This window comes from Hylobates moloch, unplaced genomic scaffold (genome assembly GCF_009828535.3).
Source record: "Hylobates moloch isolate HMO894 unplaced genomic scaffold, HMol_V3 SCAFFOLD_10, whole genome shotgun sequence".
NCBI lineage: Eukaryota > Metazoa > Chordata > Mammalia > Primates > Hylobatidae > Hylobates > Hylobates moloch.
In genome coordinates, this window is record NW_026652285.1 from 81,291,668 (window position 1) to 81,305,376 (window position 13,709).

The 13,709-nt window shown below is 44.8% G+C and overlaps 1 protein-coding gene across 1 annotated transcript in view; it reads right to left on the bottom strand.

Moving 5' to 3' along the window:
• Nucleotides 1–11,548, bottom strand: part of FRRS1L (ferric chelate reductase 1 like) — a 36,325-nt gene extending 24,777 nt beyond the window's left edge. Inside the window, exon 1 of the mRNA XM_032164818.2 lies at nucleotides 11,199–11,548. Coding sequence (XP_032020709.1) covers nucleotides 11,199–11,436 — 238 coding nt within the window. The 5' untranslated portion in view covers nucleotides 11,437–11,548. The remainder of the gene's footprint in view (nucleotides 1–11,198) is intronic.
• Between the last annotated feature and the right edge of the window lie 2,161 nt (nucleotides 11,549–13,709).

Sequence of the window (13,709 nt, forward strand, 5' to 3'; positions counted from 1 at the left end):
AACACTCTAGCCTCTGCATCAGGGGCCGACACACTAGAGAGTCTGGGATAGACGCAGAGGGAGTCCATCCATTGTACTCATCAAATTTCTCCTTTTTAATTTCATACATAGTTTATGTGTATTTTCACCCTTTCCCTTGATTAGTCATGCCAGAAATTTGTGTATCTTATGAGAGTTTTCGAAACAGTCCACATTCAGTTGGAGTCATCACTCTCATTTTCTCATGTTTTTTCTACTTCATTTATTCCCACCAAGATCTGTTATTTCCTTCGTTTTTGTTTCCATTTTGAATTGAATACTTAGCTTACTACTTTTTTTTTTTTGATACAGAGTCTCACTCTGTCACCCAGGCTGGGGTACAGTGGCATGCTCCCTGCTCACTGCAACCTCTGCCTCCTGGGTTCAAGCGATTCTCCTGCCTCGGCCTCCTGAGTAGCTGGACTACAGGTTCCCACTACCACACCTGGCTAATTTTTTTGTATTTTAGTATAGACGGGTTTCACTGTGTTAGCTAGGATGGTCTCGATCTCCTGACCTCGTGATCCACCCGCCTTGGTCTCCCAAAGTGCTGGGATTAGACGTGTGAGCCACCGCGCCCAGCCTTTTTTTTTTTTTTTTGAGACAGAGTCTTGCTCTGTCACCCAGGCTGGAGTGCACTGCGCGATGACTGCTCACTGCAACCTCTGCCTCCCGGGCTCAGGTGATCCTCCTACCTCACCCTTCCAAGTTGCTGGGACCACAGGCATGAGCCACTACACCCAGCTAACTTTTTTAATTTTTTGTAGAGACACGGTTTTGCCATGTTGCCCAGGCTGGTCTCAAACTCCCAGGCTCAAGCGATCCGCCCCCTCAGCCTTCCAAAGTGCTGCGATTACAGTTGTAAGCCACCACGCCCAGCCTCTAATCTTTCTTATTTTCTGATAAATGTATTCAAAACTATAAATTTCCCTCTAAGCTCTTAGATTCACGCCAGATATTTTGACATGCAATGCTTTGATGGTTATTATATGCATATCTTAATTTTCTTTACGATTTTCTCCTTAACATATAGGTTAATATTGTTGTTTTTATTTACAGACATAGGTGATTTTTCCCCGTATACTTTTGTTAATTTCAAATCTTACAGCATTGTAATCAGAAGACATCTGTATGATATAGACTGTTTGTAATTTGTTGACTTTCTTATATTCTGGTATATGGCTGATTTTAGTGGATCTTATGTGCTCAAAAAGAGTATGATTCTGTATTTGTGGATTTTACATATCTATTTCATTGAACTTATCATTCATATAACTGAAATTATATTATATATATCTTTTATTTTTATTTTTTGGAGACAGGGTCTCACTGTGTCGCCCAGGCTAGAGTGCAGAGGCACAATCATGGCTCATTGCAGCCTCAAATTCCTGGACTCAAGCCATCCTCGTGCATCAGCACCCCAAGCACCTGGGACCACAGGCAAGTGCCACCATGCCTGGCTAATTTTTTTATTTTGTATAGAGAATATGTTGACCAGGCTGGTCTCAAACTCCTGGTCTCAAAGCTATCCTCCTGCCTTGGTCCCCCTATATCTTTTATTTTTAAAATGTGTTTGATTTTTCAATACCAAGGGTGGTATGTTGAATTACAAATGTTGGTTTATATTTTGCTGTACACTATTTCCATCAGTTATTGCTTTTATTTGGACACTATACTGTTATAGGTAAACATTCCTGATTAGTTTCTTCTATCGGTATATGACATAATTTGCTCCTTACGTTTTATCTTCTATATTTTGTCCGACGTTACTGTCATCTTGGTTTTCTTCTGGTTCATCTTTGCCTAAAACATCATTTTCCATTCTTTCAGAAATATTTTGTATAGTACTTATGCATATGTACGTGATCAAAACTCTTCTGTAATGTTCCTTTCTCATTGTGCCCTTGTCTGGTTTTGCTAATAAGGTTGTGTTATCCTCACAAACAAGCTGGAAACTATTCCTTCTTTGAGTGTCCTTTGAAATAATGTGTTTAAGGCTAGCATCAGCTGTCACTTGAGTGTCTGGTAGAACTGATCCTGGAGCTTTCTTGGTTGGAAGATTTTTTTAACCGATTCAATTTCTTTGATGGGTAAAAAATTATTCAGCTTTTCTAATTTTTCTTAAGTCAGTTTTTGGTAAGTTGCATTTTTTTTCCAGGAATTTGTCCATTTAAATTTTCAAGTGTATTGGCATAAAACTGTTCCTTGTATTTCTTATTAGCTTATCTGCTTTCATTTTTAGTGAGCTCTAATTCACATACTGTAAAATTCACCTTTTTCAAGTATACAGATCAGTGTTTTTTAATATATTCATAAGGTTATGCAACAATTACCACTATTTAATTCACAAACACTTCCATGATTCCAAGAAGAACGCCTGTACCTGTTAGCAGTCACTCCCAATTCCCCCTCCTCTCAGCCCCTGGCAACCATGAATCTACTTTCTGCCTCTATGGATTTGCTTATTCTGGACATTTTATATCAATGGAATCATACAACATGTGGCCTTTTGTGTCTGGCTTCCTTCACTTAGCATAATATTTTCAAGGTTCATCACATGGTAGCACGTATGGGAACTTCATTCCTTTTTCTGGCTAAATAATATTCCATTGTACGGGTCAACCACATGTGTATATCCATTCATCAGTTTGATAGACATTTGGGTTGTTTCCACTCTCTGGCTATTACAAATGTTGCTGCTATGGACAAGTTTTTGTGTGAACATATGTTTCCAATTCCCTTGGAGTAGAACTGCTGCATCATATGGTAATTCTGTGTTTAACTTTTTGAGAAACTGCCAAACTATTTTCCAAAGTAGCTGCACCATTTCACATCCTTACCAACAATGTATGAGAGGTCCAATTTCTTCACATCCTTGCCAGGACTTGTTACTTTCCTTTTAAAAAAATCAACCATCCTAGTGGGTGTGAAGTGGTATCTCATTATGATTTGGATTTGCATTTCCTTAACAGCCAATGATGTTGGGCATCTTTTCATGAGCTTGTTGGCAATTTGTAGGTCTTCTTTGGAAAAATGTCTTTTCAAAGCTTTTTTCTATTTTGAAATTGGGTTATCTTTTTATTAAGTTGTAATAATTACAATTTAATTACCTTTTTAATCTCTGCTATGTCTAAGGTTCCCCCTTTGTCATTCTTAACAGTATTTCTTTTTTTCTTGATTAATTTTGCCAGATGGTTAATTTTATATGTCAATTTGGCTGGCCAAAGTGCCCAAATATGTGGTTTAAAGAACCTGAATGTTTCTTTAAGGGTGTTTTAGAAGTGGATTAACATTTAAGTGGGTGGGCCAGGCAAGGTGGCTCACACCTGTAATCCCAGCACGTTGGCCGGGGCGGGTGGATCATGAGGTCAGGGGTTCGAGACCAGCCTGACCAACATGGTGAAACCCTGTCTCTACTAAAAATACAAAAAGTTGCCAGGCGTGGTGGGACCCACCTGTAATCCCAGCTACTTGGGAAACTGAGGCAGGAGAATCGCTTGAACCTGGGAAGTGTAGGTTGCAGTGAGCCAAGATCGCACCATTGTATTCCAGCCTGGGTGACAGAGCGAGACTCTATCTCAAAAACAACAACAGCAACCAAAAACATTCAAGTAGGTGGACTTTGAGCAAAGTAGATTGCCCTCCATAATGCAAGTTGGCCTCATCCAATCAGTCAAAGGCCTGAAGAGAACAAAAAGAGTGACCTCCACCAAGCAATGTAGCAGCAGATGACCTTTGGACCTGACTTGCAAACATCAGCTCATCTCTGGGTCTCCAGCCTGCTGACCCAACCTGCAGACTGTGGAACTTGCCAGCCTCCATAATCATGTGAACCAATTCCTTAAAATAAATCTGTCTACATAGATACATATCCTATTGGTTTTGTTTCTCTGGAGAACCCTGACTATACACTTATCTGTCTTATTAATATTTTCAAAGAATCATTTTTGGCTTTGTGGATCCCCTTTACTGAATATTTGGTTTCTATTTCATTAATTCTGCTGTATCTTTCTTATTTTGTTGTCTCCTTCTACTATCTTTAGATTTATTCCCTTCTTTCTCTCACTTCACAGTTTTCAGCCTTTCTTCTTTTCTTCTATCAGTTTAAACCCAACAGCCAACTGCCTCCAGGGGTTTCTCCCTGGATATTCCACAAGCAAATCAATTCCAGATGAGTTCCTCCACCTCCCAAAAGCTATTACTCCTATGTTTCTTATCTTAGTAGGTAGTCCCACTAGCCACCTACAGTCTCACAATCCTGAAACCTCAGTTCTAAGTTTCTCCCTTTCCCCAACCTGGCACATTCACTCAGCCATCACTTCCTGTTATTCCTTTTATTTATTTTGAGACAGGGTCTCACTCTGTCGCCCAGACTGGAGTACAGTAGCGTGAACACGGCTCACTGTAGCCTCGACTTCCTGGGCTCAAGTGATCCTCCTGCCTCCAGCCTCTCGTGTAGCTGGGACCACAGGTGTGTGCCACCATGCCCGGCTAACTTTTTTATCTTTTTGTAGAGATGGGGTATCATTTTGTTGCCCAAGCTGATCTCAAACTCCTGGGTTCGTCTCAAAGTGTTGGGATTACAGGAATGAGCCACCGCACCTGACCACTTCTTGTTATTCCTACCTCAGAAACCAGAGCCTGACTTTTGGCTGTAGTTCTACCTCTTATCTGGTTCTCTGGCTTCTCCCTCACTCCTTCTGCCCTGCCACCATCTTTTTGTAAAATAAATCTTTTTTTTTTTTTGAGACAGAGTCTCGCTCTGTCACGCAAGCTGGAGTGCAATGACATGATCTTGGCTCACTGCAACCTCCGCCTCCCAGGTTCAAGTGGTTCTCCTGCCTCAGCCTCCCGAGTAGCTGGGATTATAGGCACCTGCCATCATGCCCGGCTAATTTTTGTATTTTTGTAGAGACAGGTTTCACCATGTTGGCCAGGTTGGTCTTGAACTCCTGACCTCAGGTGATCTGCCTGCCTCGGCTTCCCAAACTGCTGGGATTACAGGCCGCCTCACCCGGCCTGAAGCAGAAATCTAATTCTGTCATCCCACTGCTCCTCACACTACTCCCCAACATTCCATCTCCCCTACACCTACCTGTCCTCCTTAGTCTTGAGACATATGTGTTGAACCCAGACACAGCCAGCTTTTCCCTCTTCCTTTTGCTCTGTCTGTTCCCCCATTTTTCATCACTTAAATTGTTTTGGCTTGTTCCTTTCTCTCCATTTTCCATTTTGATGCTATTTTTTTCCCTCTATTCTTTTTTTTTTTTTTTTTTTGAGACGGAGTCTCGCTCTGTTGCCCAGGCTGGAGTGCAGTGGCGTGATCTCGGCTCACTGCAAGCTCCACCTCCCGGGTTCACGCCATTCTCCTGCCTCAGCCTCCCGAGGAGCTGGGACTACAGGCGCCCGCCACCACGCCCGGCTAATTTTTTTTTGTATTTTTAGTAGAGACTGGGTTTCACTGTGTTAGCCAGGATGGTCTCGATCTCCTGACCTTGTGATCCGCCCGCCTCGGTCTCCCAAAGTGCTGTGATTACTGGCGTGAGCCACCGCGCCCGGCCTTTTCCCTCTATTTAGTCTCTGAGTGAGACTAAATTAATATTGGCTTGGGACTTTTTTTTAAAAACGGTGTATCAATTCTTCTCCTTCCTTTTCTTTCCTTCTTCTGACATGGACTCTATTAGCTCTTTCAGTAAATTCTGTTTTGGAGAACAATTCGAGCCATGTTTTTCTCTCCCTCCTTTCCTCTCTATTATTTTATAATATCTTCATTTATTCCTGAACCATGAGAGGTGCTTATTTTCTTGGTTGATTTTTTAGGTTCTCAATCGGGCTTTGTGGTTTCCATTCTCATCTAATTCAAGAAACTATCTGTTCCTTTTTTGCAATCCCTTGAGCCTGTTTTGCCATACTCTACTGGGTGGTTAATAGCTTCTGGTTTGCTATTTATTGCTTCTAATTAACTGCTTGGCTCACAGCCTTTAGGTATTAATTTAGTACTTGATTCCTTGAAGTTTAAGTTTTAATTGTCTGGCCACACCATTCAGTTTCATCCGAGAACTACCGCATCAGCCTCTTTCCGACGGCCTCAATTTTTGTTCCTTCTCTTTTCAGGGTCGTATTATGAAGTAAAAATATCAAGGGGTTTTATAAGGTGTAAAGTTCCACACAGAAGCAAATTCAACATTCATGGTGGCACTCCACTGCTTAGGAAACTGCAGTCCTTAACTGTCTACCATATCAGTTCCAAACCCTTCCTCTCAAGTTCACTCACAAAAATACCCAATTCTAGGCCGGACGTGGTGGCTCACGCATGTAATCCCAGCACTTTGGGAGGCCAAGGCAGGCAGATGTCTTGAGGTCAGGAGTTCAAGATCAGCCCGGCCAACATGGTGAAACCCTGTCTCTACTAAAAATACAAAAAATTAGCCAGGTGTGGTGGCGCACACCTGTAATCCCAGCTACTTGGGAGGCTGAGGCATGAGCATCATTTGAACCCAGGAGGTGGAGGTTGCAGTGAGCTGAGATTGCATTACTGCACTCCAGCCTGGACGACAGAGCGAGATTCTGTCTCAAAAACAAAAATGAAAAACCAATGCTACCTGTCCAATCCATTTCCTAGGGCAAGTCAACAGGGACCCTCCATTCCAGGTGGGCAAGACACCTTATACCACTTTATCCATTAAGTCCATCAACAAATCCACACAGTTCTCTGCTACTTTCTAGCTGTCTGTGTGACTTTAGCTAAAATATTCAAACTTTCTGTGGGTCAGTTTCTTTATCTCTACAGTAGCAATAACAGTAGTATTTAACTCATAGTGTTGCTATAAGGATTAAAATTAATATGGACAAGGTACTTTAAAGCGGTGCCTGCTGCATAGTAAGCACATACTAAAAGTTGCTCTAATTGGTATTATGATCAGGCTAGATGCATGAAGGATACAAAGATAAATTAGATGCAAATTGTTACCCTTAAAGAACTTCCAGATTAGGAGAGTGGTAAGTTATATATCCACATACCGTCCATGGTAGATGGGGGAAGGATATAGGAAGATGACTAAACTTCTGCCCTTTGCCCCACGTTCTGTCCTTCTTTCTACCTCTCTACCTCTTTCTCAAGAAAAACTGTGATCAGAACTCAATGGTCAGAAAATCCTTGATTGAGCCACATTTTACAAGTAGTCAGATGACTATGCCTTAAAGATAAGTGACCATAAATGATGTTCTGTCTTTTCCTTCTTAGGCAAGGTATGGCTCCAAGAGTCAGGCAGTTAACATCATCCATGTAGACTCAGGGTCTGCTTCTCAAACCTGGCCATCTTAGCAGCAGGGAGAAGCAAGCTTCATTTGGGACTTAACCCTTAGCCAACATCCAACTCAGTTTTGTTTGTTTTTCCCCAAAGAACCCTCAGAAATTAGCATTTTCCCATAATCAAATGGTAATCTGTTTCACATTCCATCATTGCTCTGAATATATAGATTCTGGGTTAAGAACCTCAAGGGAAAGAAGTATGAGTGGTAGGATTCAAGCACTAAGACGCTATCTGAACTCCTGACCATAGAGAGCAAAGAGGGTCATGGCAGACTGTGTGCTGTGGAAGAATATCTTTGCCTGGTGGGAGAAGAAGAAAATCAGGGAAGGCTTCCTGAAAGAGGTGGCATTTGAGCTGAGACTGCAAGGATGAGTAGTATAGGCTTAGACAGTGGGACCCTCAAAGAATTCTGAACTCTAGCATAGTTAAACCAAAATATAACTTAAATTTTTAAAAATGACCATGTTAAGGGGTGATCATTTTGAGATAGCAAATTAGCCAGCATCCTGCCTCTGGATTTGAGGGTTTTGGGCAATCTGGATACTGGGGAAATAGTCTCTAGGTAGGGTAGGTGATGGTCAGTAGGCTCTCTCTCAGTTTCAGTGGATTTCCATTCCCACCTCCATTATTCAAATTCCTTTTTTTTTTTTCTGATTTTTGTACTCAGTTTCATGGCTATTTGAGACAAAAGAAGGGGGTACCCTGCACAGAGGGAACAAGTAGCCTAGTCACTAGAAATGGACAACCTCAAGTGTACTGATTGAATAAGTCAAAGGCATTACTTGCACTTCTTCACTTGCCACGTCCTCCAAGGTCAGTCAGGTTCCCTCCTTCCTTCTCCACTGAATCTATCCTAGGAGAGTTCCACCCATAACCTCTCATCTCCTGAATCCATCGATAAATTTTGAGGCTTCATGCTATCAGGCCACACCTTGGTAGGAAACAGGCTCTTTTCCTTTGCCTTCTGGGACACCCCTCTCTCCTGGTTCTTCTTCCCTCTCTCTGGCAACCCCTCCTCAGCCCCCACTTTTAAGGCAATGTCACTGTTTATTTCTAAGCATTTTGGGAAAGTCTCTATTCAGGACCCACAGGGCTGAAGCCCAAGCCCAGGCCCAGGGTAATCTAGTAGAGGCACTGCCTCTGATATGCCCACGCCACTTACATCCCAACTAGCACCCACCAGATGGTGGTAGAATCTGTATGCAAAGAGGAAGTGAAACTGTCAGAGAGAAGAGGGTAGGAGAAGAATGGAGAGTAAAAGCTCAGGGTGAGGGAAGGGGAGATATGGTTGTAAAAGGAAGTTGAGCCAGGGAGGAAATTTCAGATAAAGCAGTTGAATATTCATTCAGGGAGCAGGTTGATTTTTTTTTTTTTTGGAGACCAAGTCTCACTCTGTTGCCCAAGCTGGAGTGCAATGATGCAATCTCAGCTTACTGCAACCTCCCCACCTCCTGGGTTCAAGCAATTCTCCTGCCTCAGCCTCCTGAGTAGCTAGGATTATAGGCATGCACCACCACGCCTGGCTAATTTTGTATTTTTAGTAGAGACGGGGTTTCACCATGTTGGCCAGGCTGGTCTCGAACTCCTGACCTCCTGATCCACCCACCTCAGCCTCCCAAAGTGCTGGGATTACAGGCGTGAAGCACCATGCCCGGCCCCATCACAGACTTTTGAGCGCAATGCCAACAAGTTAGAGGCAGGCTTCAGGAGGGTTAAACCAGTTTTATGTGCAGAATGGTGGCGGTGGGGGGGGGCGGCGAAGCAGACACAGTAGGGATCGGTACAAAGTCCTGCTGCCTGCTGTGTGATCACCTCACCTAAATGCCTTCCCTCTTCTGTGTCACTGAAGTCTTTCCTACTTCATGGCTTGACTCTATAAAGCTGTCCTTGATGGCTGTGGCCCACCTGATGTCCACGTTCATAAAACTTTCAGGACTATACAATGAACATATCATTCTCTCCGCAGACAGACTCAAAGGACGTACAAAATCTGAGCTTATCCTTTATTTGTTAGATGCATGAGCCCAATCAGAATATAAGCTCTCGCATACCACATTTAAGTCACCTGGCAGCACTAGGCTGTGCACAATGTAAAGATACACTAGATGCTTTCAGAAACAGATGGGCTTCGGAATATTTATTCTTTTCCAGAGTGACAGATTCAGACACATGGCTCTCCAGCTAGAAGACTACCTTTCTTAGCCTCCCTTGAAGCTAGGTCATTATAACTATGTTTTTGCCAAAAGAATGTGAACAGCAGTAATGTGGGCAGCCAGCCTAAAAGGTAACTACTTGCCCGGAACTTCTCTTTTTCTTTCCCTCAATCTTGAACAAGGACATGCAAGCAACCTGGCTTCTACTGTACAGATGAGGACAAAGCCTCAGGGGGATGGTAGAGCAACAAGATGGAAAGAACCCGGGTCCCTGAATGACCTTGTGGAACACAGTCATCCCACCAGCCCCAGACCAACCAGACTCTTAGCAGAGAGAAAAACAAACTACTTTATTTAAACCACTATATGTTAAAATCTCTAATTCAGCAGTTAAGCCTCTACTTAATACATTTCCCCAAATCCATTCTCTCCATCTTCTTTAATACAATAATTCTGATTTTTGAACTGGGCATATTATGTCTCAGCTAATAGGCTGTACTTTCCATCCTCCTTTGTACCTATGTGCAACCACATGATTAAGTTGTGGCCAAAGAAGTATAAAAACTGTTATATGAAACTTCCGAGTAATCCCTTTATAGTCAGTGACCTTCTTCCTGCTTCGTTTTTCCCACTGTCTAGAATGTGAATATAATGGCTGTAGCTCAAGCAGTTATTTTGAACCATCCTAAGAATTGTGAAGAACCAGAAGGGCAGGATCCAGGAGCCCTGGTGACCAAGGAGCCTCCACACCAGTTCTGGATTACCTATTTCTAGGTTTCTTTCCATAAGAGAGAAACTTCTATCTTGTTGAAGCTATTAATGTTTGCTTGTTGTATGCAGCTGAACTTAATCCTAACAACAGATACATCCACTAACAGATAAGAGCTCCTGGGATTCAACACTTCAAACCCCAGCTTGATTGTTGGATATCCCTCTTAGCAGAAGAAAAGGAAAGTCACTACTTCCCAAAGTTGCTTAAAGTAAGAGGCCAGTTTCCATTCCTTCTGACCACCACCCGCTTGGCTTTTGTGCTCATTGAAGCAGCTCTACAGGGAGGCCCTTGGTTGACAAACTCCCAGTCTGTGGGCCCAGCAGGCCACAACAACGGTGGCTCACACTAGGGGACCATAACATATGTGGCGTCATAAAAGAAGAGGGATGGGAGTGGGGAGGCTGATGTGACCCAGCTCTGATGGGTCAGTGAGCAGGAACAGAAAGCTACGAGGTGGGCGCTGGTCACTGCAAATTTAGGTCAATACAGACAGGGAGGAAATAAGGCAACCTCTCTCTTTAGGTTGGGGTTTTTCTGCTTCCCCCCAGCTGCCCTGGCCAGATGGCGGCCTCCTCCCCTATAACCCAACCCCAGGCAGCAAAGGTGGAAGCCAGATCTAAGAACTGGGGGAGCTTAGACTCAGCACCCACCCCTATCCACAGAGCCTTGCAGAACTTGGAAGACCCCTCCCTCTCCCAACCTCACTCTTCCCATCTGTAAAGCGGGCGGCAGGCATTGACAGCTCTGAAGGCCTTTCCTCCAGGCCGGCGGAGGTCTGGGCACTGCGCTCCCCGTCCTGGCCTCGCCTCTGCCAGAGCTGCCTCCACGGACATCTTTTCCGACCCCCTCCCCCTCCCTCGCCCCAGCTCCTCGTTCCCCCGATCCTCGGTCCCCCACCCCGGGTCTCCCCTCCCGCAACCCCTCGCCCTCCCGCAGCCTCACCCTCCTCCGACAGGTAGCGCAGGTCGTAGAACTCCCCCGCGAAGGTGCCGTAGGAGGAGTCATGGCGCGGTACCGCCTCGTCGGCGCCTGTGTCCCCCCGCGCGCGGCCCCGGGGTCCCCGGCCCCCCGGGCCCGCACCGTCGTCCGCGGGGCTGGCTGCGCAGGCGGCGGGCCCAGTCAGTAGCAGCAGGAGCAGCGGCGCCCAGACCCCCGGGTGCTGCCGGGGCGGCCGCGCCATCGCTGCGCACAGATCCCGCAGCCAGGCCGCTGGGGCCGCAGCTGGCGCGCCGCGGGCGCGGGCCGGGACTGAGCCGCCGCCGAGGCCACCAGCACGCGCCCGCGCAGCCGCGGAGCCTCCCGCACCCCCGCCTCCCTGCCTCGGTCTGCGCATCCTCGCTCCAGCCCAGCAGCCTCCCCCTTCCTCTTGGAACCCCCTCCTCCCCCCACTGGACTTTCCTTCCTAGCAGCTTCCCTTCTCCCGTCCTTCTTTCCATTCTCCCCATCTCCCCGACTTCCCTCCACTCAGGCAGATTTGGCCCTTTTATCCCCTTGCTACTTGGGAGTGTGGTCCGCGGACTGGCAGCATCAGCATCACCTGGAAGCTTGTTAGCATCACTAAGGCCCCACTCCAGACCCATGAAGCAGGATGTTCATTTCACCAAAATTCCCAGGAGGTCCCAATGCCCGTTCAATCTATGAAACGCTCCTCTAGAGAGTTTACCCTGGACACACCTGGTCAGTGCTGCCTCCTCAACCTTGTGCCGGCACTTTTTGGTTTACATAAAGCACTTGCTAGACCTATTATTTCTTGGATCATCACAGAAGGAACTTGAAATTGCAAGACCTCCACTATAGAGCTACATAAACTGAGGTGTTTAGAGACAGAGAAGACTGGATTCACCTGCTTCCTCTCCAGGCTCTTGCGGTGTGTAATCAACAGAGGGTGGTGCCAGTAGGTAATCTGTCCCCCTTCAAAACTAGGCTTCTGGTTTACTCTCATTCCCTGCAGCAAGCACGCACGGGCCTTGGAAGGCCCACACTATGTCTGAGGGCCATGCTGAATTGTTGATTTTTCTCAAATCCATTCCTGCTGCTTGCAATTCACTTTTGGCTATTTACTCAGCCATCCATTGATTCACACCAAGCATTTGCTTTATGCCAGGTCCCAGGGTTCTCTTCTGATGATGGTTGTTGGGGTGATATATTCGAATTGCTAAGCTGTTTTCCATTAGAGACGTGGGACATAATTCCTTTCATGCTGGTGTTGCAGAGCCAGCATTTTAACCTGCTTTTCCTATTTTATTATTTTATTTTATTGCATAAACAAAATAATTATGGAGGCAGAAAAGCATAGAGGTCCCAAATGCAAACCTAGAAGTCAGACTGCCTGATGTCTCATGATTAGTCATCAACATGATGCAATGAAGATTAGGGAAGATCATAGAGGTAAGGATCAATAGGGTTCAGTGCTATAAGTGGCATGCACACATGTACACAATATTATGAAATGCTAATATTCAAAAGGAAACTAGTGATCTTAACCCTTTATGGCCTGGTTGGCTGAGAGATAAGGGTAGTGCTGTTGAAATAGGGGAGACATGATGGGGGACTTAGAGGTCAGGTATTTTCTATTAGGTATCAGCTAACAGTGGGCTAACTGGAGTTTAAACATGTTAATCCTGATAGCTGAAATGAGGTGTAATTCATGAAAACCTTGGGCTTCACTAGGTTCCCCAACATTGCAGTTGTCACAAAAAATAGATCAGATTATTTGAAAAAGGTAAGATGAACTATGATTACTTTAAAAAATAAAGAGACTTCTTCCCAAAAAGCATAGCTTGGCAATACATAACATTCTAAAAAAGCTAATCCAACAGACTGAAAATCTGTTAAAGTGTAGTCCTTCAAAAAAAAAAAAAAAAACCTTAAACCTTTCTTAAAAATGGAAATTTCTTTATTTTATTTTCTTCTCTTTCTGTTCACCAGGGAAGGTATGGTCAATTTAAAATGGACCAAGGTTTAGCCAAAAAAAGAAAGCATTAGACTTTTGATTTCAGTGTAGATTCTCTGGTTTGGGAATACAAGCTTTTACCTCTTACTTTCCTTTTTATTCCCTTCATTTCGGTTACTGAAATTAACAATAATGGTGCCCAAATAGAAGGCAAATGAAAACCAGGCCATTCTTCTCCTAGTAAATTAATCTGATATAAAAACATGTGGGCAGCCGGGCGCGGTGGCTCACGCCTGTAACTCCAGCACTTTGGGAGGCCAAGGCAGGCGGATCACAAGGTCAGAAGATCAAGACCATCCTGGCTAACACCGTGAGATCCTGTCTCTACTAAAAATACAAAAAATTAGCTGGGCGTGGTTGCAGGCGCCTGAAGTCCCAGCTGCTTGGGAGGCTAAGGCAGGAGAATGGCGTGAACCTGGGAGGCGGAGCTTGCAGTGAGCCGAGATCGCGCCACTGCACTCCAGCCTGGGCGACAGAGCGAGACTGCGTCTCAAAAAAAA